Source organism: Schistocerca gregaria, chromosome 1 (genome assembly GCF_023897955.1).
Source record: "Schistocerca gregaria isolate iqSchGreg1 chromosome 1, iqSchGreg1.2, whole genome shotgun sequence".
NCBI classification, from domain to species: domain Eukaryota; kingdom Metazoa; phylum Arthropoda; class Insecta; order Orthoptera; family Acrididae; genus Schistocerca; species Schistocerca gregaria.
Window position 1 is genome coordinate 1,186,171,014 of NC_064920.1, and position 26,335 is coordinate 1,186,197,348.

Consider the following 26,335-nt stretch of genomic DNA (forward strand, 5'->3'; position numbering starts at 1 on the left):
CATTTTTTACTAAGGAACATATACTTGTAAATGCACAGAAGTTACCATTTATTACTGTCAGGAAAGTTCTGAAAATAATGTACACGAATGGATCAAACAATCCACCTTGTATCTCAATACATGCTGCACACCTATGTATCAGTGTCCGTCAAAATCTGGACAGTACATCAGGATTCTGTTGGATTTAGTGGAAAGCATCAGTGATTTGGGCTATCAGCTCAGCTCTAGTGGCATTGGAGTAACGTAAACTGTACTTGTATCACGTCCCAGAATAAAGTAACCAAGGTGTGTCAAGTCAGGTGAATGCGCTGGCCTTGTGACAGGTCCTCTTCGTCCTATCCCATGTTCTCCAAAATTAACAACTATCTATGCTTACACATCAACACAACAGTATGCTTGGGCTCCATTGTGCTGTAACTAGAGGCCACTGTACACAACAAGCAGTAGATTGTCCAGCAGTTCCTTATGTGTGGTCTGCAGGAACTGTAAGTAAACTGTTCCAGTGAATCTAGGTGGCAATATTACAGGTCCTATCCAAAATGTCCACCCAAACATTTACAGGGAACCTTCATTGGTGCGACCTAACAGAAACTGCATGAGTGTTCTCATAGTCGCAGACGTGGCTATTCCTGCTGTTAAAATACACATAATGTATACAGAAAGCCTCATCTGTAAATTTCATTGTTAAATCTATAGATCATTTCACCATCAAAATTTGATGTTCTCAGGTCACACTTACCACCACCAACATGCTCTCGTACGTGTCCTTGAATTGCAGAAAAGGTACTGTTGTGTGGGTTTCTTCTGTTAGGGAACCAATTTTTACAGATATGAAGAACTGCTCTTCCACTTCCTCTTGCCTCACCATAATACGTAATCATGTCAGTGAGCTCATCAAACCCATACCCATGTTTCATTGAATACTAACAGTAAGGAAACTGGAATACACCCATGGTCTATTGGGGGAGAGTGGGTGTACCTGGCTTCTAGTGTGGCTTGTGGTGAAAAATCAATTTGGAGGACTACAGACACATCGAAACAAATCTTTCTTTTTGATGCAAATGTTGTCAGGCAAGTGTAATGCAGAAATAACAAATAGTATATTTACGTCTTGAGTCTTTCCTTCTCATCCTGTATGGTAAATCTCTCCTGACCCACAGTTCTGTTGGACTTTCCCAAAATCTGCCCCTTTTCTTAGACCTCTCCAGTCCTTTTCCTTCACCCTTCTTCCTTCCCCTTCAACCCTTCTGCCTGAAGAAGGAGCCACTGGCTCCAAAAGCTTGCCAGTCACAACAGTCTTTTATGTGTGTGTTCTGGTGAATAGGTTTTAGGTTTTTTATCTATCCAATTAAATAATTTTTTATATTTGCAGTAACTCACAAAACCATTTTTTCTGCAGAATCCTGTTCATATAACTGAGAATACTGGCTACTGCTTTTCAGTATATTTATTCTTTAATGAAATTTGTCATAAATAACATATCTCTCTTTAGTACAAGTTCCTCAGTTCATGAAATCAATATGAAGAATAAGAACAATTGCCAACATTAGCATGTTAGTTACTTTGTTGATATTTTTTCCGTTAATGTTCTATAGTAGCTAAATGCATTCATCACCTGGCCTATTTTTGATCCCCCCCCCCCCCCCCCCCGCCCCTCCTTTATTTAATAAGGTTTCACTGTAACACAAATTTCTGTTTCAATATTTACCCTTCCACCATGCAGTTAACTTTATATAGTTTTCTGATAAATCTTGAGATGACTAATCCAGCCTATGAGTGCAGCTCCCAGTCCAATACTCAATGGAAATGCATTTTGTAAGAGAATTATCCTGTTCATTTCGACACCTGACACTGTGGAATGTACCTTCACTCAACATAGCCATTTTAATTTGTAATATGCTAATGTGGATCCATTTTCTGGTATTACACATGCAGCACCAGACAGTCATGCATTTTTAAACTCCCTGTCCATCTTGTTTTCCACAGTGATATTCAAAGTTAGAGGGAAATTATAAGATATTATTAACTCTGTGTATGTTTTACTGTGTGAATTTACTTATTACAAAATGCTATAATCTCATTAATACAAAGAAATTTTTACCTTTTTAAAAATATTTCTTCAGTAATCAGTCACAGCTATTACTTAAATTAATTTTCACTGAACAATAAATGTAGACACATTACTTTTTAGTGACATTTAAACTCCTAGGCAATTTTAGTGTCAATTTCTAAATTAAGTTAAATGCACTAGAACAACAGGCAGTTAAATGGTACTATAAAAGCCCCACGTCAGCCAAAGAAACACACTCATAAAATACATAAACTAATCTTCTCAAATATAAGCAACATAAATAGTTTTTACTTTCTACATGCACCACTATACATATAAATCATTCTGGAAGTCAATCAAAATATCCATGGGTGTACTGCCGGTCTATAGTGTCCAACGGGCACAATATTTCGGCGATCAAACATGTCGCCATCATCAGGTGAACTGACGGACTGAGCTCCTGTGAACGCGCCGGCATGGAGATCCGTACACTATGGCTGCTCCGTGCCGGCGCGTTCACAGGAGCTCAGTCCGTCAGTTCACCTGATGATGACGACATGTTTGATCGCCGAAATATTGTGCCCGTTGGACACTATAGACCGGCAGTACACCCGTGGATATTTTGATTATCAAATACGCCGGGAGAAACTCAAGAATCATTCTGGAAGTCACTCACAGGGTAAATGTGCAATGGTTAAAAGTTTCAGAGAAACTGAGTTAGAAACTGCTTCAAAAAACAGGAGATGAACTGCATGGAGTGTTATTTGTACTAAGAACTTATATATTAAAGTGGTATGGGAATTGTATTTAAAGTAGCCCTAATGGAAAAATCATGTAAATAAATGGAAAATAAAAATCCTGGTTACATGCAAAATAGGTTGTGATATAACTTACCACTTTCCAGTTGGTGTTGTACTTTCATCATCAATCATCTCGTTAGTAATTATAACTTTTAGAGGCAGAATGTAAATTTCGAAAATAATTCTAGATGTTGATGGAACTTCAGCTTTAATTAGACTCATTATGTTACAATGTTGCTCATACTCTTGCTACATGTGAATTTCATTATACCTTTTCTGTTTGTTCTGAATTACTTTCTATATTCATGTAATCAGAAAAAAAATTGTAATTATATATTAGCTTTGTGCTGAAATTCACCTCGTTCAATCTATTATTTTATTTTTTGCTATCCCACACTACATCTGAAATAATTTTGGTGGTATTTAGTATCTACTATATGTTTTCAAACCATTAACCATTGCGAACTCACTATATTTTAATTATTTAACAGAAGAAAGCAGAACATCCTTTATCTCTACATGTTTGTCTATGATTCTTTGAAGATAAAAATTGGAGGACATACAATCCTGAGTTACATGTACTCTCATTCAAATCTCATTTGTACATTATATGTTTAAGAGAAAGTGTGCGACGATCGAACGGATATAGAGGACATTCCACTAAACATTTTGAGATAAGGAGCTTGGAGATCAAGAAAGCCAAATTGATAAGACATGAGCTTTAATATGACTTTTGACATTGCTGTCATGACAATGTTCAAAATGTTGCTTCAGCTGAGGCCTTTATGTTTTAGGATCCTTCACCATTGACTATTTAAATATCTTTGTTGTTGATATGATGGCAGTTGGCAGACCTTCCAGCATTGACTCATTTTGGCATGTTTTCCACAAGATATTTTGTCTTTCCATTGGCCACATACAGAACTTTCCTAACAGTTGGAACGTTACTCAGGTATGATGTGTCAAAATGGCGCAGCATCAGAACAGTTTTCCAAAGGTTGCAGACATTCATCTTGTTTGCAGAGAAGTTCAAGGCAGTAGCCTCACTGCCAAAAAATATTACAGGGAATGATTTGCCAACATATATCACCCATCAAAGCTCATATTTACATTTCTGTGTCATTGAACATGAGAGACTGATTTGTTGCAGCCAAGAAGTGTAACCTGGAAACATGAAGTCCACAGGTACATCCAATTTCAATAATAAGATGCTGGTGTTTTTGCATAGGATCCCTCTAACACAATCTTTGCTGTTTCACGTAGAAGTGTGTAGCTGTTACTCTTTGAGCAACTTTTTAAGCCATGTTGTCCACAATGGGCCCATAATTTCAGACAGACAGACTTCATTATACAAGTCCAATGCTGCAGCTGATTATGGATGCAAGTTGTTGCTTAACCAAATTTTCTCCACTTCATGCTGCTTATGGATAGGGTCTCAATCACTTGGTATTATGAGCAGCAAAATAGCCATGTGTGAGATCAAGAGAATAATGTTATGCTGTTTCACCAAATACATTTTGCTGTAAATGTCTGGGTTGGAAATGTAAATGACCATCTAATTGGGCCAGTTCTCCTATCTCACCACTCAAACAGCCATCAGCACTATCAGTTTATGCACAAGGTTTTACCTGAATTGTTGGAAGACATACCATTTCATCAGTACTGGATTGGGATAGGAGACACTGCACTCTGTCATATCACCCAACATTAATCCTCTTAACATGTTTAAGTACTTGCATTTGTAATTTTCCTTTCCAGAGCCCAAGTACCCCATTTAAAAATGTTTAGCAGGGCATCGCCTACACACCTTTTGATTTGTGTGTCCTTTTACTGAATCAATCCATATAGGCAGACTAGTTCATATGAATGTGTCATTTAATTGATTTTAGGAGGTTGTCTAAGGCATAGGCACTTCATGCAATTTTATATGAGTCTCTCTTCATATACAGTAATATTCTTTATTTCAGAACCACCGGATCCTCCATTTGATGTTGAGGTGACTGAGATCAACAGCAGATCAGTTCGTTTGTCGTGGCATCCACCATTTGATGGGAACAGTCCTTTAACAGGTTATTTAATACAATACAAACGAGGGACAAGTCTCATCAGTGATTGGCAGCACACTGGGACTGTGAACATATCTGTGCCAACCATGGGAACTGATTTTACAAGTAAGAAGTGAGTACATGTAGCATAAGAACATTGACGTCCCAGGAAAAAGACTTAAAGTGACCTGGTATGTCAAACTGACACGTACACTTCTTAGCTGCCTAATAATTATTACTGAACAAATGAGAGAATTTAATGGATTGTGTATGTTGTCTTCCTGTTGGCCCTGTAATTGTGACAGTGACAGCATATATGATTAGGATTTTTTCCCCAAAAAAATAATTGCTATGAAAATACAGTCATGATTTCCACAATTATGTTAACCAATTGTACTTACTGAAAAGACTGAAAATTTCAGGTTTTACACCTAAATCTACATGTATACTTGGCAAGCCTCTCTTTAGTGGTATAGTGTATGACAAATGGTGGACAGAGTGTATCTGTATTGTTTGATTTGTGACAGTATACGATTTCTGGAGTGACTCTTTGTCAGTCTTAATCTCTTTAATTTTATTACCGTGGTCACTGTATTTGCTACTCCACAGTACATAGGGAGAAGATAATAATAAGCTGGGGCAAAGAAGACAAGGGTCTCAGCACTTCCTTAAGAATTTAAATTTTTATGTAGTTTGGTATGTTAAACACAGCAAGTGTAAGTCAGTAACTACCACTGCTATGTCATTCGTACAGATGGGGCAGGACTGCAAGCTCTGTAGGCTTGGAGGCTGAGCAGTTTTGTTTGTAATTTTACACAGTCACCATTTATTAAGTGAGAGGAAGAAAAGAAACACAAGGAACCATAAATATTGTTAAATTACTTGCTACATCAAACTGCATCTGTAAAATAGCTTAGTGTCCTGATAGACTGTAAGTAAAAATACAATCATGTTGATGAGTTGGTCAGAAAACGTAGCTCAGTCAACTTTAGAGTTAGAAATATCTCTCATTATCTTGGTCTCTAGACAAAAATGCTAGTGTAGCCTGCTTCGTGTACTGTCACATCTTGCTATCTTATGGGATAGTCTAGGAAAAGACATCTGGACCCAGTTAAGTATTTTTCATCTATACATGAGCAATAAGAATATTGTGTGTTGCTAATAACTAAATACTGGAAATCTCTAATATTCAAACATAAATTAAAAAGCTTATCTTATAGAGCAACTCGAACACTGTAAGAAACAGTGTTAATTATAAATGTTGTTGTTGTTGTGGTTTTCAGTCCTCAGACTGGTTTGATGCAGCTCTCCATGCTACTCTATCCTGTGCAAGCTTCTTCATCTCCCAGTACTTACTGCAACCTACATCCTTCTGAATTTGCTTAGTGTATTCATCTCTTGGTCTCCCTCTACAATTTTTACCTTCCACACTGCCCTCCAATGCTAAATTTGTGATCCCTTGATGCCTCAAAACATGTTATACCAACCGGTCCCTTCTTTTTGTCAAGTTGTGCCACAAACTCCTCTTCTCCCCAATTCTATTCAATACCTCCGCATTAGTTATGTGATCTACCCATCTAATCTTCAACATTCTTCTGTAGCACCACATTTCGAAAGCTTCTATTCTCTTCTTGTCCAAACTAGTTATCGTCCATGTTTCACTTCCATACATGGCTACACTCCATACAAATACTTTCAGAAATGACTTCCTGACATTTAAATCTATACTCGATGTTAACAAATTTCCCTTCTTCAGAAACGCTTTCCTTGCCATTGCCAGTCTACATTTTATATCCTCTCTACTTCGACCATCATCAGTTACTTTGCTCCCCAAATAGCAAAACTCCTTTACTACTTTATGTGTCTCATTTCCTAATCTAATTCCCTCAGCATCACCCGATTTAATTTGACTACATTCCATTATCCTCGTTTTGCTTTTGTTGATGTTCATCTTATATCCTCCTTTCAAGACACTGTCCATTTCGTTCAACTGCTCTTCCAAGTCCTTTGCTGTCTCTGACAGAATTACAATGTCATCCTCAAAGTTTTTATTTCTTCTCCATGAATTTTAATACCTACTCCAAATTTTTCTTTTGTTTCCTTTACTGCCTGCTCAATACACAGATTGAATAACATCGGGGAGAGGCTACAACCCTGTCTCACTCCCTTCCCAACCACTGCTTCCCTTTCATGTCCCTCTACTCTTATAAGTGCCATCTGGTTTCTGTACAAATTGTAAATAGCTTTACGCTCTCTGTATTTTACCCCTGCCACCTTCAGAATTCGAAAGAGAGTATTCCAGTCAACATTGTCAAAAGCTTTCTCTAAGTCTACAAATGCTAGAAATGTAGGTTTGCCTTTTCTTAATCTTTCTTCTAATATAAGTTGTAAGGTTAGTATTGCCTCACATGTTCCAACATTTCTGCGGAATCCAAACTGATCATCCCCAAGGTCTGCTTCTACCAGTTTTTCCATTCGTCTGTAAAGAATTCGCATTAGTATTTTGCAGCTGTGACTTATTAAACTGATAGTTTGGTAATTTTCACATCTCTCAACACCTGTTTTCTTTGGGATTGGAATTATTATATTCTTCTTGAAATCTGTGTGTATTTTGCCTGTCTCATACATCTTGCTGACCAGATGGTAGATTTTTGTAAGGACTGGCTCTCCCGAGGCCGTTAGTAGTTCCAATGGAATGTTATCTACTCCGGGGGCCTTGTTTCGACTCAGGTCCTTCAGTGCTCTGTCAAACTCTTCCCGCAGTATCGTATCTCCCATTTCATCTTCATCTGCATCCTCTTCCATTTCCAGTGCATCGCCCTTGTATAAACCTTCTATATACTCCTTCCACTTTTCCGCCTTCCCTTCTTTGCTCAGAACTGGGTTTCCATCTGAGCTCTTGATATTCATACAAGTGGCTCTCTTTTCTCCAAAGGTCTCTTTAATTTTCCTGTAGGCAGTATCTATCTTACCCCTAGTGAGATAAGCCTCTACATCCTTACATTTGTCCTCTAGCCATCTCTCCTTAGCCATTTTGCACTTCCTGTCGATCTCATTTTTGAGACGTTTGTATTCCTTTTTGCCTGCTTCATTTACTGCATTTTTATATTTTCTCCTTTCATCAATTAAATTTAATATTTCTTCTGTTACCCACGGATTTCTATTAGCCCTCGTCTTTTTACCTATTTTATCTTCTGCTGCCTTCACTACGTCATCCCTCAGAGCTACCCATTCTTCTCCTACTGTATTTCTTTCCTCCATTCCTGTCAATTGTTCCCTTATGCTCTCCCTGAAACTATCTACAACATCTGGTTCTTTCAGTTTATCCAGGTCCCATCTTCTTAAATTAGCACCTTTTTGTAGTTTCTTCAGTTTTAATCTACAATTCATAACCAATAGATTGTGGTCAGAGTAAAATGCTAATATCATAGTGGTCACAGTAGTTATTTCCAATGTGTCCTCAATGGTTAAAACAGGTATATGAATAAACGCTTGTTCTTTATGCCACTAGGACTTCAAAAAAAATCCTGCCCTAGCTCTGTTATCATGTCATCAATGTTACAGACCACAATTAACCAAATGTTCACATAACCCACCTAATCAATAAAAAAATATGATGTGATTATATTGTTTAAAGATGTCCCTCACAGAGCTAAAAAAATCAGATAAAAAATTTTACAATGACCTTTTGTACAGACAATGTTAATTTTTAAGTATGTTGTCCTTTCTGAATAAATGTTGGTGCCAATGGGTTTCAAAATAATAAAGATCGGCTTTTAAGCCTGCATTTCATAGCATTTCATTTTCTTGTAGTTAATTTTGATCCACCCAACACATCTTGTACTGTTTGTATGTAGCCTTGCATTTCAGTGTGCTGCGAATTTTGTACATGAATAATTGTTTCTTCACATTTTCACAGAGAAATAAGGTAAAAAGTTTTCTTTTCACAACTTTGGCTGTTATATTTTCTACAAAAGCATTTTTATTACAGAGCACTGTTACGTATTTTCAGTATAACCATCAGTCTCAATATCTGACAACCGACAGAAGACGCTAATTTTAAAAAACTGAATGTAGTTCAACCTTCAAGTTTCATTAGCTACGTTACATTTATTATGTTTCTTGGTTATCATTACTCGGAACAATTTACTATAAGCTGTTATTAGATAATATAGTTTATCATCAAGCAAAGGGAAAAAATATGACTCTTTCTTCTTTGGTTATGTTTAGATACATTACAGACCTCTGCTCCATCTGAAAATATAATATCAAATGGAAAGTGCAAGAAAAGTCCAGAAATTGTTATACAGCAATTGTGATTCTTACAAACGAACCTCCAAAATTTCAGAATAAATTAAAAGTGTACCTTATTAATTATTCTCTGTAGAACAATTTTACACATGTAGATCCTATGACTACAAATATTTGTGTGCTTTAGGAAATATATTTCATAGTAGTGCAAGTTTCCATGTAGAAGTATATGAATAATCTAACCTTTCTTCTGGAAATGCTAGTCTTACAAGTTTTGCAAGAGAACATCTGTGAAGCCCGGAAGGTAGAAGGTTTGGTACTGGTGGAAATAAAGCTGTGAGATCAGGTTGTAAGTTTTGCTACTAGTGTAGCTCACTTGGTGGAACATTTGCTCATGAAAGGCAAAGGTCCTGAGTTTGAGGGTCAATTGGGCACACAGTTTTAATTTGACAGGGAGTTTCAAATGAATAATTGCTTTCTTTGGGTGAATTTCCATATATTTTTTGTGGATGAAAATTTTTTTACTAATGAGTAAATGGCATCTGAATACTATAACAGGAAAAGCAGTAGATTTTTCTTAAAGTAGCAGATTTTGTGTGTACTGAATGCATGCAAATTAACAGCTATTTTTAGTGTAAACAGTTTAAAGCTGATTAATGTTGTAATTATCACTAATCATAAGCAGCATTTATTACAGTATACAAAAGTAATTTTTAATAGTTGTTTCCATCAACAAATTTGTTCCTAGACATGTTATACATCCTTCACAGTTCCACTTTATTGTGGGAACGACAGAACATAATGTACTGTACAAGTTATTAAACCAGTTTTGTCTTAATTAGATTTGGCTTCAGATCTTCTCTCATCCTGATTTCTCAATATCTATGTTTCCATTCCATACAAGGACATGCTCCATATCAAGCATTTCACTAGATATTTCGTTACTTTTATTTTCAATCCACTGGCAAAGAGTCTTTTCTACATTTGAAATGTCTCTTCCACCAACACCATTTTGACTTTAAAGAATGTAATAGATTTATACTGAATACTTATTTATATCTGAAATACTTTTTTCCTCTCCCCAAGTAAAATTAATACCAATGTTTCAGTACAGATCCTTTGAGAACTGCGGTGATAAGTGACTTACATCCAGCGACCACCTACCATATAAGAATGCTTGCCATGAATGCTATTCAGGCTAGTGCCTTCACAGATCCTCTTACAGTAAAAACTCAGGAAGAAGGTACTGTCAAAAATTCTGTAATTTTTTCAGCAGTCATTATATACAATATATACTAGCCCTGAGAAAAAGCTTGAATGTACTCTATAAGATATCATTTTCTGTGGCTTCAGCTCCTTTGGGTCCTCCACAGGATGTGCATGCAGAAACTGTTGGGACTGATGAATTGCTAATAACATGGAAGGTATGTTTTATTAACTTCTAAATCTCATAAACTGTTTAAAACATAAGCACCCAGTACTATTACATGTAATTTATACAATTATGTTACAGTAACAAAGTTTGAAATGCAAAGAAAAATATCTTGTTTAGGTGTCAGCTGTAGCTAATGTGTCTTCAGCATATATTTTTTTAAATCTATTTTTTGTTTAAGTAGACTTCTACATAAGTGAAACAAGGTTATAGAATATGTCATTAAGTAACTAGACCTTTTCCAAAGGGCGAACCCTGTTTGTTATAAAATCTCAGTTGAGAAATTCCAGACTGAAAATGGTAGTGAAAATAACAACAACATTGATGTTAAACACACAGGTAGTGGTTTCTTAAGATTCCATCTTACTATCTGCTATCCTTAATTCAATAAACTTGCTAGGTTTGAACACTTTCTTTCACTACTCTATATTGACTTACAACCTGCTATACTAACCTTGTCCACTTTAGCTGTAATATCCCCCCCCCCCCCATTTCCCATTTGCAGTTCTACCTCTCCCCTTGCTCACCTCTTCCATTTCCCTAGGCAACCCAGCTAAGAGCATAACTTGCCGAAGTGATACATTACTTCTGTTTGAAAGAGAGAGGAAGAAAGTACATGTAGAAGAAAGGCTATGTCCAACGGCTCAACTGTCTTAATTCACAAGTGAAGAAAACATATTTTTGTAAAAATGAATGTCTTCGTTATACCTTTCCATTACTTATTGCTATAATTTTGATTGTTACTGGCCCTAAACTATTGAAAGCTAAGGCTTACTTTCCTGTGCTGTTAGTGTAGAGTCATATAGGGTGAGCACAAAGTCATGCCCTGATTATAACAATTTATTACAGAATAACTATTTGACGTAATAATTTACATTTGATAACGTTACATAGGTTAGTGTTACTAGTTTTGTAACGAAGACTCTGTCCTTGATAAAGCCCCAGAAAAAAAAAAAAATGACAAGGGGCGTAATGTCTGGAGAGCGGAGTAATGTCCGGATTGGTGGATTGGATGGAATGGTCCAATACCCTGGCCACCCCAGTCTCCAGGCATTACGCCCCTAAACACCATACACTATAAGACAGTGATTAAAACAGTTTGTCTACATGCTAATGAATGCTTCCCAACAAAGCCAAGAAATTTGTAAAAGATCCTCTACAAATAATGGGTCCAAAGATTTTTAATGGACAGTCTAGATTATGAGTGAGGAAAGAACTGTCAGTAAAACAAAAGTTTAAGTGCGTCAATTAAAAAAAGAAATGTAAAATTTTACAGACATCTATTTAGGATGGTTGAAAAGAAGCTGGAAAAACAGATTTTTAAGGCACTTGAATCCAGACCCTAAGTTTTTGACAGTGATACAGGGATATGGGAATAGATCTTGAGTTAGCAAGATTAAATTTGGGAGACATCTCAGAGTGGACAGAATATAGCTCAGTGATTTGCAGCTTTAAGGGCTTTCAGGGAGTACAGAAAATGGACAACAGATGGACAGAGAAAAGCAGACAGGCTATCAGAGAAATTATTCAAAAATTTTGGGCAACAAAGAATGCTTCAAATACTGTGTAACTGTTACATAGAGGATCTTCAACCTCATTATTGATCACTTGTTGTGCTGTAAAATTTTAACTTGGTTTGTTTAATTACTTTTTGATTGTGTTACAATGATAATTGCTCCAATAACTTTATAATGTCTTGATTGTTTCTGTGGATTTTTGTTATTCTTTTCACTGCTACCATTCTCCTGTTGATGTATTTAAAGTTTACATTTGTCTAGTAACCTGTGTTGATTCTGTACTGAGACTCTACAATTTATTACTTCTTTATTTTTTTAGTAATTGACTATAGTTAAATCTAATAGAGATTTCTGTTTTCTTGTGGAGGATGATCTTGTAGATATGAGTTTTTTATTCGAAGCAGTGAAATCTCATTCATTTAAAGTCATTAGTTTCAATGCAAAGGCTCAATTTAGATAAGGAAGGGAAAGATAATGTTACGAACATTATGAAACAACTGGCATGTCAGTCACATATTGTAATTTATAGAAAGCAAATTGAGCCACCTTTGTCAACATTTTAGCACATTACCCTTAACATCCCAGTCTTGTACTTATACAGTCTCATTTTCAACTCCAATCACCACCACTTTCCTCCCCACCCCCCCAAAAAAATCATTTATGTGTAGTGTATCTTCATTTTCTATCCAAAATGAATTTTCAGTTTGTAGCAGAGTGTGCACTGATTTGAAACATCCTTGTAGATGTGTCCTTACTGGGATTCGAACCTGGAGCCTGTACCTTTCACAGGAAAGTGCTCTACCAACTGAGCTAGCCAGACACAACTCTCAGCCCAATCTAACAACTTTACTTCCACCATTACCTTGTAGGACTAAGGTTTGAGATCTGATCCAGCACAAAGTTTAAATCTGCCAGGAAGTTTTGTTTCTTTCTCCTACACATATATGTGCACTCCACTCCAGAAACCTCCATCGTACCATCCTTTAGTCGATTTGTTTACATGTTTCCCATTCATAAATTTGTCTATGCCAATAATCAGTGCCATATGTGCCTATAATATGAAATGATAAAAGCTGGGGTAAGAGGGTGCTTAGACATTGAGTCACATACTAATGTGCAGTTTTGCTTCCACAGCCACCCCTCTCTGATACTTGGAATGGGGATATTCTGGGTTATGCCATTCACTGGAATCTTCATGGAGCTTCACATTTGGATACTAATAACACAAATTCTATTACAGTAAGTACCAACTGAAAGTGTCATTGCATTAATTAAAATGTATTCTCAGAAGGAAGAGCATTCTTTTTATCATCAGACTCTGTTTTGTAGGTAAGAGGGCTGACAACTACAGAACTGCGACTGAAGGAGCTGAAAAGATTCACAACATATGATATATATATTCAGGCTTTCAATAGCATGGGGTCTGGACCAAAATCATCTGCTGTTACAGTTACAACACAAGAAGGAGGTAAATAAAGAATGTTCAGGAAGAATGTAATTAACTTAGAACTGAGGAAACAATTCACTGAATAGTGGAACCATCGAGTCATCAACAGGCACACATAAAAGAAAGGACCTTAGCCAGCCTTAAGGATGAGTACAGTTTTGAGATAGAGCACAAATGCTTGTACACACGGGGTGCAGCAGGTGTGTGAGACAGAAATACAGAATAGTACTGGGCTGTGACATGCGAGCACTGGAGCTGGGGTGTTGACATGCATAATGACTATGACATGGGGGAGCGGATTGGGTATGGTGACAGAAAAGGGGAAGAGAATACTGTTGGGAAGAGGATTTTGGTGCAAGTGGTTAGTGGAGACTGAGAGCTGAATGGTTGTGGAAGAGAAGGATGTGTTGCATGGATAACTCCCATTTACTTGACAGAAGGCATCTTCCTGACTGCCTGCCTCCTTGACCTACAAGCCCTTCCATAGTGATCCCATCCCAAAGTCCAACATTATCTTCAATTCTTCTCATATCCTTAGGCTCATGTCAGAATATTGCCCCTGGAGCCATGTTACTCCTCACTCCAAAGATGCCCTGCACACTCATATTGTACAGGGTTCCCAACATTTATTGACCCCACAGTTTTGGATGCCCCTTGTAGTCAGTTACTTTGCTCTCACTGAAAGAATCTCCACTCTTATTGAACAATAACTCTAACCACCTACCTCTAGCCTAGTCTCTCATATTAAAGATATGAACCACTTCCTTCACAGACTCTCAACTGTCCTCTGCTACTGTCTGGACCCCTACTTGTCACTGTTGATGTCTGTATCAACTATGTCATGTATTGTGACAGGGCTTCTACTGTCTTTCCTGGTGCACAGAAATGAAGGACACCCCACCCACAATTCTTCTCACCCCTTCTAAAATTGTATTCTGTTACCCACCAGTCCTAAAACACATCCTGGTCCATAATTATGGCACTCCCAACCCCAACCACTTCACTCAGATGTCATATCCTTGTAACACCATGGTAGACCCAGGTGCAAGGCCTACCTGATTCAGCTATCCACCACATACTACTCTAGTCCCATCACAGGCTTATCCTATCCCATCAGAGGCAGGGTCAATAGTGAAAGTAGCCATGCCATATATCACCTCTGCTGTAATTTCTGCTGAGTATTTTATGTGGCCATGACCTCCAGCCAACTGTTCAACACAGCCAATGGCCACTGAAAATTGCAATGAAGAGCTGAGTTGACCATCCATTCTCAGAACATAGTGCTGAGAACATCATCTACATTTTCAATAGGTACTTCACAACCTGTGCCATTTAGATCATTCACCTCCAGCACCAACTATTCTGAACTGTGTAGATGGGTGTTATCCTTTCAACATGTCCTTTGTTCTTGCGATCCTCCTGACCTCAATCTATGGTAACTGCTTCACCCACATCCTCTACTGAACACTTTCCCCTGCCTTTGTTCTGTTACCCCCTCCCAGTCCACTTCCCATCATCAGACCATGTGCCACATGAACACACTGGCTCTGGTTCACATGTGTTGCATCCCTGTCCTATGCACCTGCTTCCTCTACCTATCGAATTCCTATTTTGCACAACTTGTGTCTCTTTCTGAGCCATCAGCCAGCTTTCCCCAAATCTCCCAGCCATTCTTAGCCATTTGTCTCCTCACACCACCCCACCCGACACAAGTCCATCAACCCATTTACCTGTCGATCTGCAGTCCCGACATCGTGTATTTAGCCAGTGCTCTGTAGTTCAGCAGGTGTGTGTGTGCATGTGTGGGGGAAGCGAGCATTCGCAAGTGCACATGTGCCTGCATGTGTATGTATTCATCCAAAAGCAGGTTAAGTTTCATTCTTTTATTTGTGCCTGTTGAAGATTCGGCACTCCCACTATTCATTGACTTCTATCCTTTACTCCTAATTTATGTAAATAAAGGAAGAGTATAAGCGCCGGCAGACAGGCACATGAACAAAACACACAAACACACACACAAATTACTAGCTTTCGCAACCGATGGTTGCTTCTTCAGGAAGGAGAGGGAAAGACGAAAGGATGTGGGTTTTAAGGGAGAGGGTAAGGAGTCATTCCAATCCCGGGAGCGGAAAGACTTCCCTTAGGAGAAAAAAAGGACAGGTGTGTGTGCGATTGTACACCTGTCCTTTTTTCCCCTAAGGGAAGTCTTTCCGCTCCCGGGATTGGAATGACTCCTTACCCTCTCCCTTAAAACCCACATCCTTTCGTCTTTCCCTCTCCTTCCTGAAGAAGCAACCATCGGTTGCGAAAGCTAGTAATTTGTGTGCGTGTTTGTGTGTTTTGTTCATGTGCCTGTCTGCTGGTGCTTTCCCGCTTGGTAAGTCTTGGAATCTTTGTTTGTAATATATTTTTCCCATGTGGAAGTTTCTTTCTATTTTAAAGGAAGAGTATTATTTAATTACATCTAAAATGAACGTTTATAGCTGTATCCATAAAATATTTATTAGTGTTGTTACTTAGATTTCAGCTCTGTCACTTCAGTGATACGGTATGTCTTACCAGTTGCAATTTTTTTCCCTTTATTCACATAATTCTATACACATGATATGCCCTATGGCGGTGAATTTCTATTCCATCCCTGTATCTGTTTGAGGCATTGTTTCTGAGGTTTCTTCTGATATTGCGTCTGTCTTGCAGCTTAATTGTGTTGACTTTATGTTGTTGGCTTCTTCTGTAGCTCTGGGGGTGAAATGATCGCATCGCAGTAACATGCTGACTTAATGTATAGCTTTTTGGTATGTCAGTTGAGTGTTTGTTCTTCAGAGGTTTGATACAGAAAACCTGGAGATTGTGATGAGCTTTGGAAAAACATAGACCACTTCATACTAACATATTATGGCTTCCTCCAACACTTGCCTGAGGATCTGAGGGCAGACACAAGGAAGAAATCATTGGGGCTGCACCTGTGGATGTGATGAAGTGATAGAGCTATCCTCTGAATATCATGCAATACTAATAAAATTACAAGTCTCAGGACACTAAGTTTGGATGTTTTTGTCCAGACAGTTGGTTGGTGTAACTTCCAGTCAACATCTTTCTTTAATTACACTTTTCAAAACTTTCTTCTTTCTTAAAAAGCAGTCTGACAGTATTATGTAAATGATAGTTTCTACTCATCATTTAGTGGAAATGATGAGTCACAGGCAGGCACAACAAAAAGACTGTCAGACAAACCTTGGCAGCCAGAGCCAGGACATGTGCGTGTGAGTCGCATTTGCTTGTGTGTGTGTGTGTGTGTGTTGTCTAATTCTGATGAAGGCCTGTTGGGCCGAAAGCTTTGTTTGGCAGTCTTTTTGTTTTGCCTATCTGCAACTCGGGATCTCCGCTATATGGTGAGAAGCAACTATCCTTTTCATAATATTGTCATTATTCCATCTTGTATTTTCCATTGTTAGAAAGTAGTCTCTTCACTGTGAATGCTGAATCTTGGCATGTTTGAAACATGTTACAAATTTATAGTTTTGATCTGAATAATTTCTTATGACTTTGAATTACATATTTTCGAACAAAATTCGTCTCTGTTCAATTTGGTAATTCTATTTAGCACCTTTTTTAATTTTTGACATTTCCTTATCAATTAAAATTGTTTGCCAGACTAGTAATTGATTCTAAATCCATGCCTTTTATAGTAATGTTTTTGTAGAGTGAGCTATCAATACTTAAGAGACTTCACTTATGCCAGCAGACTTTTTCTGAATACTTTGCTTTACTAGCACAACTGGGACATAGAATGCAATGGAGTTATGTTCATTCTCATCATGAGGGTTGTTTTTGGAATGTACCTGTCACTTTACAACACAATATGTGCTGTTATGAGACATATATTGTCTGACGAACCGGTTTCAGGCTCTGTCTCAGGCTGATACTGATCTTCGGCTGGACATGGCTGCTTGTCCTGTTCCAGAGGTTGCCCGTCAGTCTGCTTGATCTGGGCGGTCACATAGGGTGGTTACTGGTAGTTGGGAGCTCCAATGTCAGGCACATAATGGGGCCACTTAGGGATATGGGAGCAAGAGAGGGGAAGAAAACCAGTGTGCACTCCGTGTGCATACCGGAGGGAGTCATTCTAGATGAGGAAAGCGTCCTTCCGGATGCCATGAAGGGTACAGGGTGCACCCATCTGCAGGTGGTCGCTCATGTAGCACCAGTGATGTGTGTCACTATGGATCGGAGGAAATCCTCTCTGGCTTCCGGCGCTATCTGATTTGGTGAAGACTGCCAGTCTCGCTAGCGGGATGAAAGCAGAGCTCACCGTCTGCAGCATCGTCGACAGGACTGACTGCGGACCTTTGGTGCAGAGCCAAGTGGAGGGTCTGAATCAGAGGCTGTGACGGTTCTGCGACCGTGTGGGCAGCAGATTCCTCGACTTGCGCCATAGGGTGATGGGGTTTCGGGTTCCGCTGGATATGGCAGGAGTCCACTACATGCAGCAGGCGGCTACACGGGTAGCAGGGGTTGTGTGGCGTGGACTGGGTGGTTTTTTAGGTTAGATGGCCTTGGGCAAGTACAGAAAGGGCAACAGTCTCAAAGGGTGCCGGGCAAAGTCAGGACATGCGGGGACCAAGCAGCAATCGGTATTGTAATTGTAAATTGTCAAAGCTCCATTGGTAAAGTACCGGAACTTCAAGCGCTGATAGAAAGCACCGAAGCTGAAATTGTTATAGGTACAGAAACCTGGCTGAAGCCAGAGATAAATTATGCCGAAATGTTTACAAAGGCGCCGACGGTGTTTAGAAAGGATAGATTGCAATCAACCGGTGGTGGTGTGTTTGTCGCTGTTAGTAGTAGTTTATCCTGTAGTGAAGTAGAAGTGGATAGTTCCTGTGAATTATTATGGGTGGAGGTTACACTCTATAGCCAAGCTAGCTTGATGATTAGCTCCTTTTACCGACCTCCCGACTCAGCAGTGTTAGTGGCAGAACAACCGAGAGAAAATTTGGAATACATTTCACATAAATTTTCTCAGCATGTTATAGTCTTAGGTGGAGATTTCAATTTACCAGATATAGACTGGGACACTCAGATGTTTAGGACAGGTGGTAGGGACAGAGCATCGAGTGACATTATACTGAGCGCAGTATCCGAAAATTACCTCGAGCAATTAAACAGAGAACCGACTCATGGAGATAACATCTTGGACCTACTGATAACAAACAGACCCGAACTTTTCGACTCTGTAAGTGCAGACCAGGTAATCAGTGATCATAAGGTTGTTGCAGCATCCCTGAATATGGAAGTTAATAGGAATATAAAAAAAGGGTGGAAGGTTTATCTGTTTAGCAAGAGTAATAGAAGGCAGATTTCAAACTACCTAACAGATCAAAATGAAAATTTCTGTCCCGACACTGAAAATGTTGAGTGTTTATGGAAAAAGTTCAAGGCAATCGTAAAATGCATTTTAGACAGGTACGTGCTGAGTAAAACTGTGAGGGACGGAAAAAACCCACCGTGGTTCAACAACGAAGTTAGGAAACTACTGCGGAAGCAAAGAGAGCATCACTCCAAGTTTAAACGCAGCCAAAACCTTTCAGACAAACAGAAGCTAAACAATGTCAAAGTTAGCATAAGGAGGGCTATGCGTGAAGCGTTCAGTGAATTCGAAAGTAAAATTCTATGCACCGACTTGACAGAAAATCCGAGGAAGTTCTGGTCTTACGTTAAATCAGTAAGTGACTCGAAACAGCATATCCAGACACTCCGGGATGACACGCGTAAAGCTGAAAAACTAAACACTTATTTCGAAAGCTGTGTCACAGAGGAAGACTGCACTGCAGTTCCTTCTCTAAATCCTTGCACGAATGAAAAAATGGCTGATGTCAAAATAAGTGTCCAAGGAATAGAAAAGCGACTGGAATCTCTCAACAGAGGAAAGTCTACTGGACCTGACGGGATACCAATTCGATTCTACACAGAGTATGCAAAAGAACTTGCCCCCTTCTAATAGCTGTGTACCACAAGTCTGTAGAGGAACGGAAGGTTCCAAATGATTGGAAAAGAGCACAGGTAGTCCCAGTCTTCAAGAAGGGTCGTTGAGCAGATGCGCAAAACTATAGACCTATATCTCTGACATCGATCGGTTGTAGAATTTTAGAACATGTTTTTTGCTCGAGTATCATGTCGTTTTTGGAAACCCAGAATCTTCTCTGTAGGAATCAACATGGATTCCAGAAACAGCGATCATGTGAGACCCAACTCACTTTATTTGTTCATGAGACCCAGAAAATATTATATACAGGCTCCCAGGTAGATGCTATTTTCCTTGACTACCGGAAGGCGTTCGATACAATTCCGCACTGTCGCCTGATAAACAAAGTAAGAGCCTACGGAATATCATACCAGCTGTGTGGCTGGATTAAAGAGTTTTTAGCAAACAGAACACAGCACGTTGTTATCAATGGAGAGATGTCTACTGACGTTAAAGTAACCCCTAACGTGCCACAGGAGAGTATTATGGGACCATTGCTTTTCACAATATATATATAAATGACCTAGTGGATAGTGTCGGAAGTTCCATGCGGCTTTTCGCGGATGATGCTTTAGTATACAGAGAAGTTGCAGCAATAGAAAATTGGAGCGAAATGCAGGAAGATCTGCAGCGGATAGGCACTTGGGGCAGAGAGTGGCATCTGACCATTAACATAGACAAATGTAATGTATTGCGAGTACATAGAAAGAAGGATCCTTTATTGTATGATTATATGCGGAACAAACACTGGTAGCAGTTACTTCTGTACAATATCTGGGTAAGGCAGATATCAGGTTGAGATTCATTGGGAGAGTCCTTAGAAAATGTAGTCCATCAACAAAGGAGGTGGCTTACAAAACACTCGTTCGACCTATACTTGAGTATTGCTCATCAGTGTGGGATTCGTACCAGATCGGGTTGACGGAGGAGATAGAGAAGATCCAATGAAGAGTGGCGCGTTTCGTCACAGGATTATTTCGTAACCATGATAGCGTTACGGAGATGTTTAGCAAACTCAAGTGGCAGACTCTGCAAGAGAGGCCCTCTGCATCGCGGTGTTGCTTGTTTGCCAGGTTTTGAGAGGGTGCGTTTCTGGATAAGGTATCGGATATATTGCTTCCCCCAACTTATACCTCCCGAGGAAATCACGAATGTAAAATTAGATAGATTCGAGCGCACACGGAGGCTTTCAGACAGTCATTCTTCACGTGAACCATATGCGACTGGAACAGAAAAGGGAGGTAATGACAGTGGCACGTAAAGTGGCCTCCGCCACACACCATTGGGTGGCTTGCGGAGTATAAATGTAGATGTAGATGTAGATGTAGATATATATTAGAACTTAGGCTGTGAAGGCAATTCATGAGTTCTGCTTCACTAGCATAATCGGTAACAGTGCATCCTGTGAAAAGCAAGGATTTGCGTTGGATCCCAGAATAGTAAATAATTTTAATGTAATGTGTAGTTCCATAACAGTATACATTCCAGTTCATTATGGTCTGATTTTTCTTTAATTAGAACTAGAACAGGTGAATTTTGAAATGTTTCTTTACTTTTCTTTCTGTGTTGATTTTTCTCTTTATGCTCTTGTTCTGAAATCCAAGAGGACTGTTGTTATTATTTTCCTATGTGATGTATGTTTGTCTTTTTTTTTATTTTAAAACTATGGCTTGTTATTCATGAAAATTCTGAGGGAATCAAGTTTCCTTATCAAGTCTGGTTTATGAGGATGTGTCAATTTGTAAGAGAGGAAGAGGCATATACATCTTGCACTCTTTGCTTATGTTGTACATGTATCAAGTAGGAAAGTCCAGATACACAACTCCAGTATGTCCTCTGTGTCAAATTGATACCATGCTTTCTCACTAGTTATCATATTTTGTCCTAATTAACACTTGTCAACCTACTCCCAATACTAAGTCTTCTGTTTCTGCATTTCACAGATAAGTATTTACAAACCTCCCTGAGATGGAACTTTGTTAAGAGACAGCCTCTCACTGCCAGAATAAATTGTCTTCATTCATCTACTAAAGAAAAAATCCATTTTATTAAGTAGTAGTTGTTGCGTGCCCTAACTGTCTTTAATTTTGAAAAACACTCATTCTGTGTCTGAAAATGTAAAACAGTTTAGGGCCTAAGACAATTTTGGAGAAGAATGGCAAATGCTCAAGACATTGTTTTGACCTTGAATCCAGATTCAACTCACATTATAAACTGAGCAATAATGTGCATGTTAAAATACCAAACAATGACTGGATACCATGATGAATAGTACAATGAAGGAGTTTCTCTAATTCTAAATATCATATATTGTGTGCAAGAAAGCCAGACAGTACGACAGCATTATTGGCATGGCGGCCCCCAAGGGTTAGGTTCTGCTGCCTAGTGAGGCAGGGTTTTCTTCCTCTTTACAATGGCCAATTTCTTCATTGTGTGTGTGTGTGTGTGTGTGTGTGTGTGTGTGTGTGTGTGTGTGTGTGTGTGTGTGTGTGAAAGAGAGAGCAAGAGAAGGAGGATGTGTTAAGTGTACCTTTTATGGATAGGTGTCTGTAATGGATGTGTGTTTATTTGTGATGCCATTCTTGAAGTTAAAAAATTATAGACAGAAAAATACAACAATTTAAAAAGATAAATGTAGGAAAAACACCTGAGCTTAACAGTAAAGTGGCATTGTGAGCAACTGTGAACTGTGGTTTAGACATATCATGATCTACATTTGCAGTTCATTTTGTATATTTACAGGAGACATGTCAGAAATGAACACTACAGTTACAATAATTTGTACACTGATAATAATAATATTATGTACACTGATAATAAAAATATAACAGTAAAACAATATTTATATGAGCAGTGTTATATACTTGGTATATAACAAGTGGTATTTGACCAAGGCAGTCTAATGAGACAAATGGAGGAGCTAGGAAAAGAAAACAACAGGCTCAGGTGAGAAACATCAGAATTATAAAATGAAAACCAAAAGCCTAAAGAGAATAATATCTAGGAAGAATTTATGCTATATGTTAATGTGGCAACTGCAACTGCACATCTGCAGAAATGCCATCGCAGCTGAAAAAATAGTCAATGCAAGCCAAACAGTGACGCTCAGACAAAAACGAGGTGCAAACCTATGGAGAAATTTACAGAAATAGTTGAGCCCAGAAATTAAAAAAAAAGTGTGCAGTGAACAATGCTGTAGCTGCCAGTAAAATGTAAGCCCTTGATAATAATGTACAATGTTACATCAGTAATTACAGTTGGAGAATTAATTAAAACTTTCCACAACAAAATGTGTGTCAGGCAGACTCAGTGAAGTGTCAGTAGCGAAGACAACAGTAATTCAGGTGACCAGATGTTATTCAAAATACACTCCTGGAAATGGAAAAAAGAACACATTGACACCGGTGTGTCAGACCCACCATACTTGCTCCGGACACTGCGAGAGGCCTGTACAAGCAATGATCACACGCACGGCACAGCGGACACACCAGGAACCGCGGTGTTGGCCGTTGAATGGCGCTAGCTGTGCAGCATTTGTGCACCGCCGCCGTCAGTGTCAGCCAGTTTGCCGTAGCATACGGTGCTCCATCGCAGTCTTTAACACTGGTAGCATGCAGCGACAGCGTGGACGTGAACCGTATGTGCAGTTGACGGACTTTGAGCGAGGGCGTATAGTGGGCATGCGGGAGGCCGGGTGGACGTACCGCCGAATTGCTCAACACGTGGGGCGTGAAGTCTCCACAGTACATCGATGTTGTCGCCAGTGGTCAGCGGAAGGTGCACGTGCCCGTCGACCTGGGACCGGACCGCAGCGACGCACGGATGCACGCCAAGACCGTAGGATCCTACGCAGTGCCGTAGGGGACCGCACCGCCACTTCCCAGCAAATTAGGGACACTGTTGCTCCTGGGGTATCGGCGAGGACCATTCGCAACCGTCTCCATGAAGCTGGGCTACGGTCCCGCACACCGTTAGGCCGTCTTCCGCTCACGCCCCAACATCGTGCAGCCCGCCTCCAGTAGTTTCGCGACAGGCGTGAATGGAGGGACGAATGGAGACGTGTCGTCTTCAGCGATGAGAGTCGCTTCTGCCTTGGTGCCAATGATGGTCGTATGTGTGTTTGGCGCCATGCAGGTGAGCGCCACAATCAGGACTGCATACAACCGAGGCACACAGGGCCAACACATAGCATCCTGGTGTGAGGAGCGATCTCCTACACTGGCCGTACACCTCTGGTGATCGTCGAGGGGACACTGAATAGTGCACGGTACATCCAAACCGTCATCGAACCCATCGTTCTACCATTCCTAGACCGGCAAGGGAACTTGCTGTTCCAACAGGACAATGCATGTCCGCATGTATCCCGTGCCACCCAACGTGCTCTGGAAGGTGTAAGTCAACTACCCTGGCCAGCAAGATCTCCGGATCTGTCCCCCATTGAGCATGTTTGGGACTGGATGAAGCGTCGTCTCACGTGGTCTGCACGTCCAGCACGAACTCTGGTCCAACTGAGGCGCCAGGTGGAAATGGCATGGCAAGCCATTCCACAGGACTACATCCAGCATCTCTACGATCATCTCCATGGGGAATAGCAGCCTGCATTGCTGTGAAAGCTGGATATACACTGTACTAGTGCCGACATTGTGCATGCTCTGTTGCCTGTGTCTATGTGCCTGTGGTTCTGTCAGTGTGATCATGTGATGTATCTGACCCCAGGAATGTGTCAATAAAGTTTCCCCTTCCGGGGACAATGAATTCACGGTGTTCTTATTTCAATTTCCAGGAGTGTATGTGAAAACTGTGTATATGATATCATTGTTAATTTTTACTATTTTCTTTTCATTGTTTTTTCTAATATAGATCATCACTTCAGTACATGACCCATATTACTATCTGAAATTTCAAATATCTGAAATTGTACCATCTGTTACTTGTTTACAGTACCAGAAGCTGCTCCACAAAATGTGACATGTTCTCCTCTATCATCACAGAGTGTGAAAGTCAAATGGTCTCCACCACCAACACAGCATCATGGGGGTGTCATACAAGGATACAAAGTTGTTTACAAACCGGTCATGACTGATTCTGGTAAGTAAGAAAACCATCAGTCACAGTTGTGTACTATTTCTTGTAGTTACCAAATAAAGATTTAAGAACAGTTGCAGTGTAGATGATAAGGTATGATTTGTAGATTGGAGTAGGAAAGTCTTTTTATAAGCTCATTTCTTTGAATCTGATTTCCATGAAAATATGCATAGATGGTCTATGAATTGTTCATGAGTTTTCTACTTGCTAATTCAGTGGGTCTCCAACTATAAAATAAAGTTCAGATTGTCAGCAGACACTTGCTTTTCATCCCTGTTCTATTGGTCGCTCTGTATGTCATCTTCATGGCGGGTGTGGGCTGCTGAGGAGGTATTAGGAGTGAATAGCACTGTTGTATACAGAAGTGGCAACTCAAGAAAATTGGCGCAAAATGGAATGCAGCAAGAACGGCAGAAGAACTGCCAGCTGATAGTCAATGTAAACTGATGTAAAGATGTCATGTGAAATAATGAGACATTCCTTGTTGGTTAGTTTCATATTCTATGGATATTTGTGATTAAGTCTTTCCAATTCAATTTATCTACTCACCACATTCTCCCCAACTCATATTTATTTTACACTAATGGTAATGTTTCGGACATTGTCTGACATCAGAGCTGTAGCGAAAAATTGTGATATTGGACAGAGTCTGACAGTGAATCCAAAAGGGTTTATAGTAAACATGTGGAATGGGTTACCTCACTTTCACATTACTCATTCATCTGTAAATATGGCACATGCTGACTATTTATGTTTTTATTTTTTTATTTTGTAAAATACAGATGTGATATAGTAATTCCTACCCACCACCTGTTACACTTTACACAGAGTAAAAGGAGTTGTCAAGAAGAAACTTTTTCAGTTTGTTGTCAAACTTAACTTCACTGCCTGTCACATAAGATGCATCATTGGGTATACGATTTTTTTTTTTTTTTTTTTTTTTTTTTTTTTTTTTTTTTTTTTTTTTTTTTTTTTTTTGTGGAAACACTGATGGCAGCATAGTACAAATGTCACTTATTTTGGAATAACTATTTGAAATGGAAAATCCAAGATGGAATGTGACAATATTATGAAAAGGATAGTTGGTACTCACTGTGTAATGCAGGTGCTGTCACATATAGGCACAACAAACAGACTGCCACACAGTAAGCTTTCAGCCAACGAGGCCTTTGTCAAAAACAGTCAACAGGCGAGCGCGCACTTGCACACACACACACACACACACACACACACACACACACACACACACACACACACACACACACACAAACAAATGCAACTGTCACACACATGACCACAGGCTGTGGTCATGTGTGTGAGAGAGTTGCATTTGTGTGCGCGCGTGTGTGTGTGTGTGTGTGTGTGTGTGTGTGTGTGTGTGTGTGTGTGTGTGTGTGTGTGTGTTCCTGTTGACTATTTTTGACAAAGGCCTTGTTGGCTGAAAGCTTATTGTGTGACAGTCTTCGTTCTGCCAATCTGCGACTCAGCATTTCTGTTGTATGGTGAGTAACAACTCTCCTTTTCATACTACTCTTATTTGAAGTGGAATGATTACATAAATACAGCAATGGAAAATTAGATAGCAAATTGAGATAAATTGAAAGAATTTTGTTAATAACTTTTCTGAATTGAATAGACAGAAGAGAGAAATAAATATACAAAACAGAGTGGCAAACATTTTCA

General features: G+C 39.4%; 1 protein-coding gene across 1 annotated transcript in view; it reads left to right on the forward strand.

Moving 5' to 3' along the window:
* Positions 1 to 26,335, forward strand: part of LOC126284516 (Down syndrome cell adhesion molecule-like protein Dscam2) — a 1,260,408-nt gene that overhangs the window by 1,142,062 nt on the left and 92,011 nt on the right. Inside the window, exons 19-24 of the mRNA XM_049983498.1 lie at positions 4,818 to 5,021; positions 10,261 to 10,389; positions 10,500 to 10,570; positions 13,230 to 13,334; positions 13,425 to 13,563; positions 24,509 to 24,655. Coding sequence (XP_049839455.1) covers positions 4,818 to 5,021; positions 10,261 to 10,389; positions 10,500 to 10,570; positions 13,230 to 13,334; positions 13,425 to 13,563; positions 24,509 to 24,655 — 795 coding nt within the window. The remainder of the gene's footprint in view (positions 1 to 4,817; positions 5,022 to 10,260; positions 10,390 to 10,499; positions 10,571 to 13,229; positions 13,335 to 13,424; positions 13,564 to 24,508; positions 24,656 to 26,335) is intronic.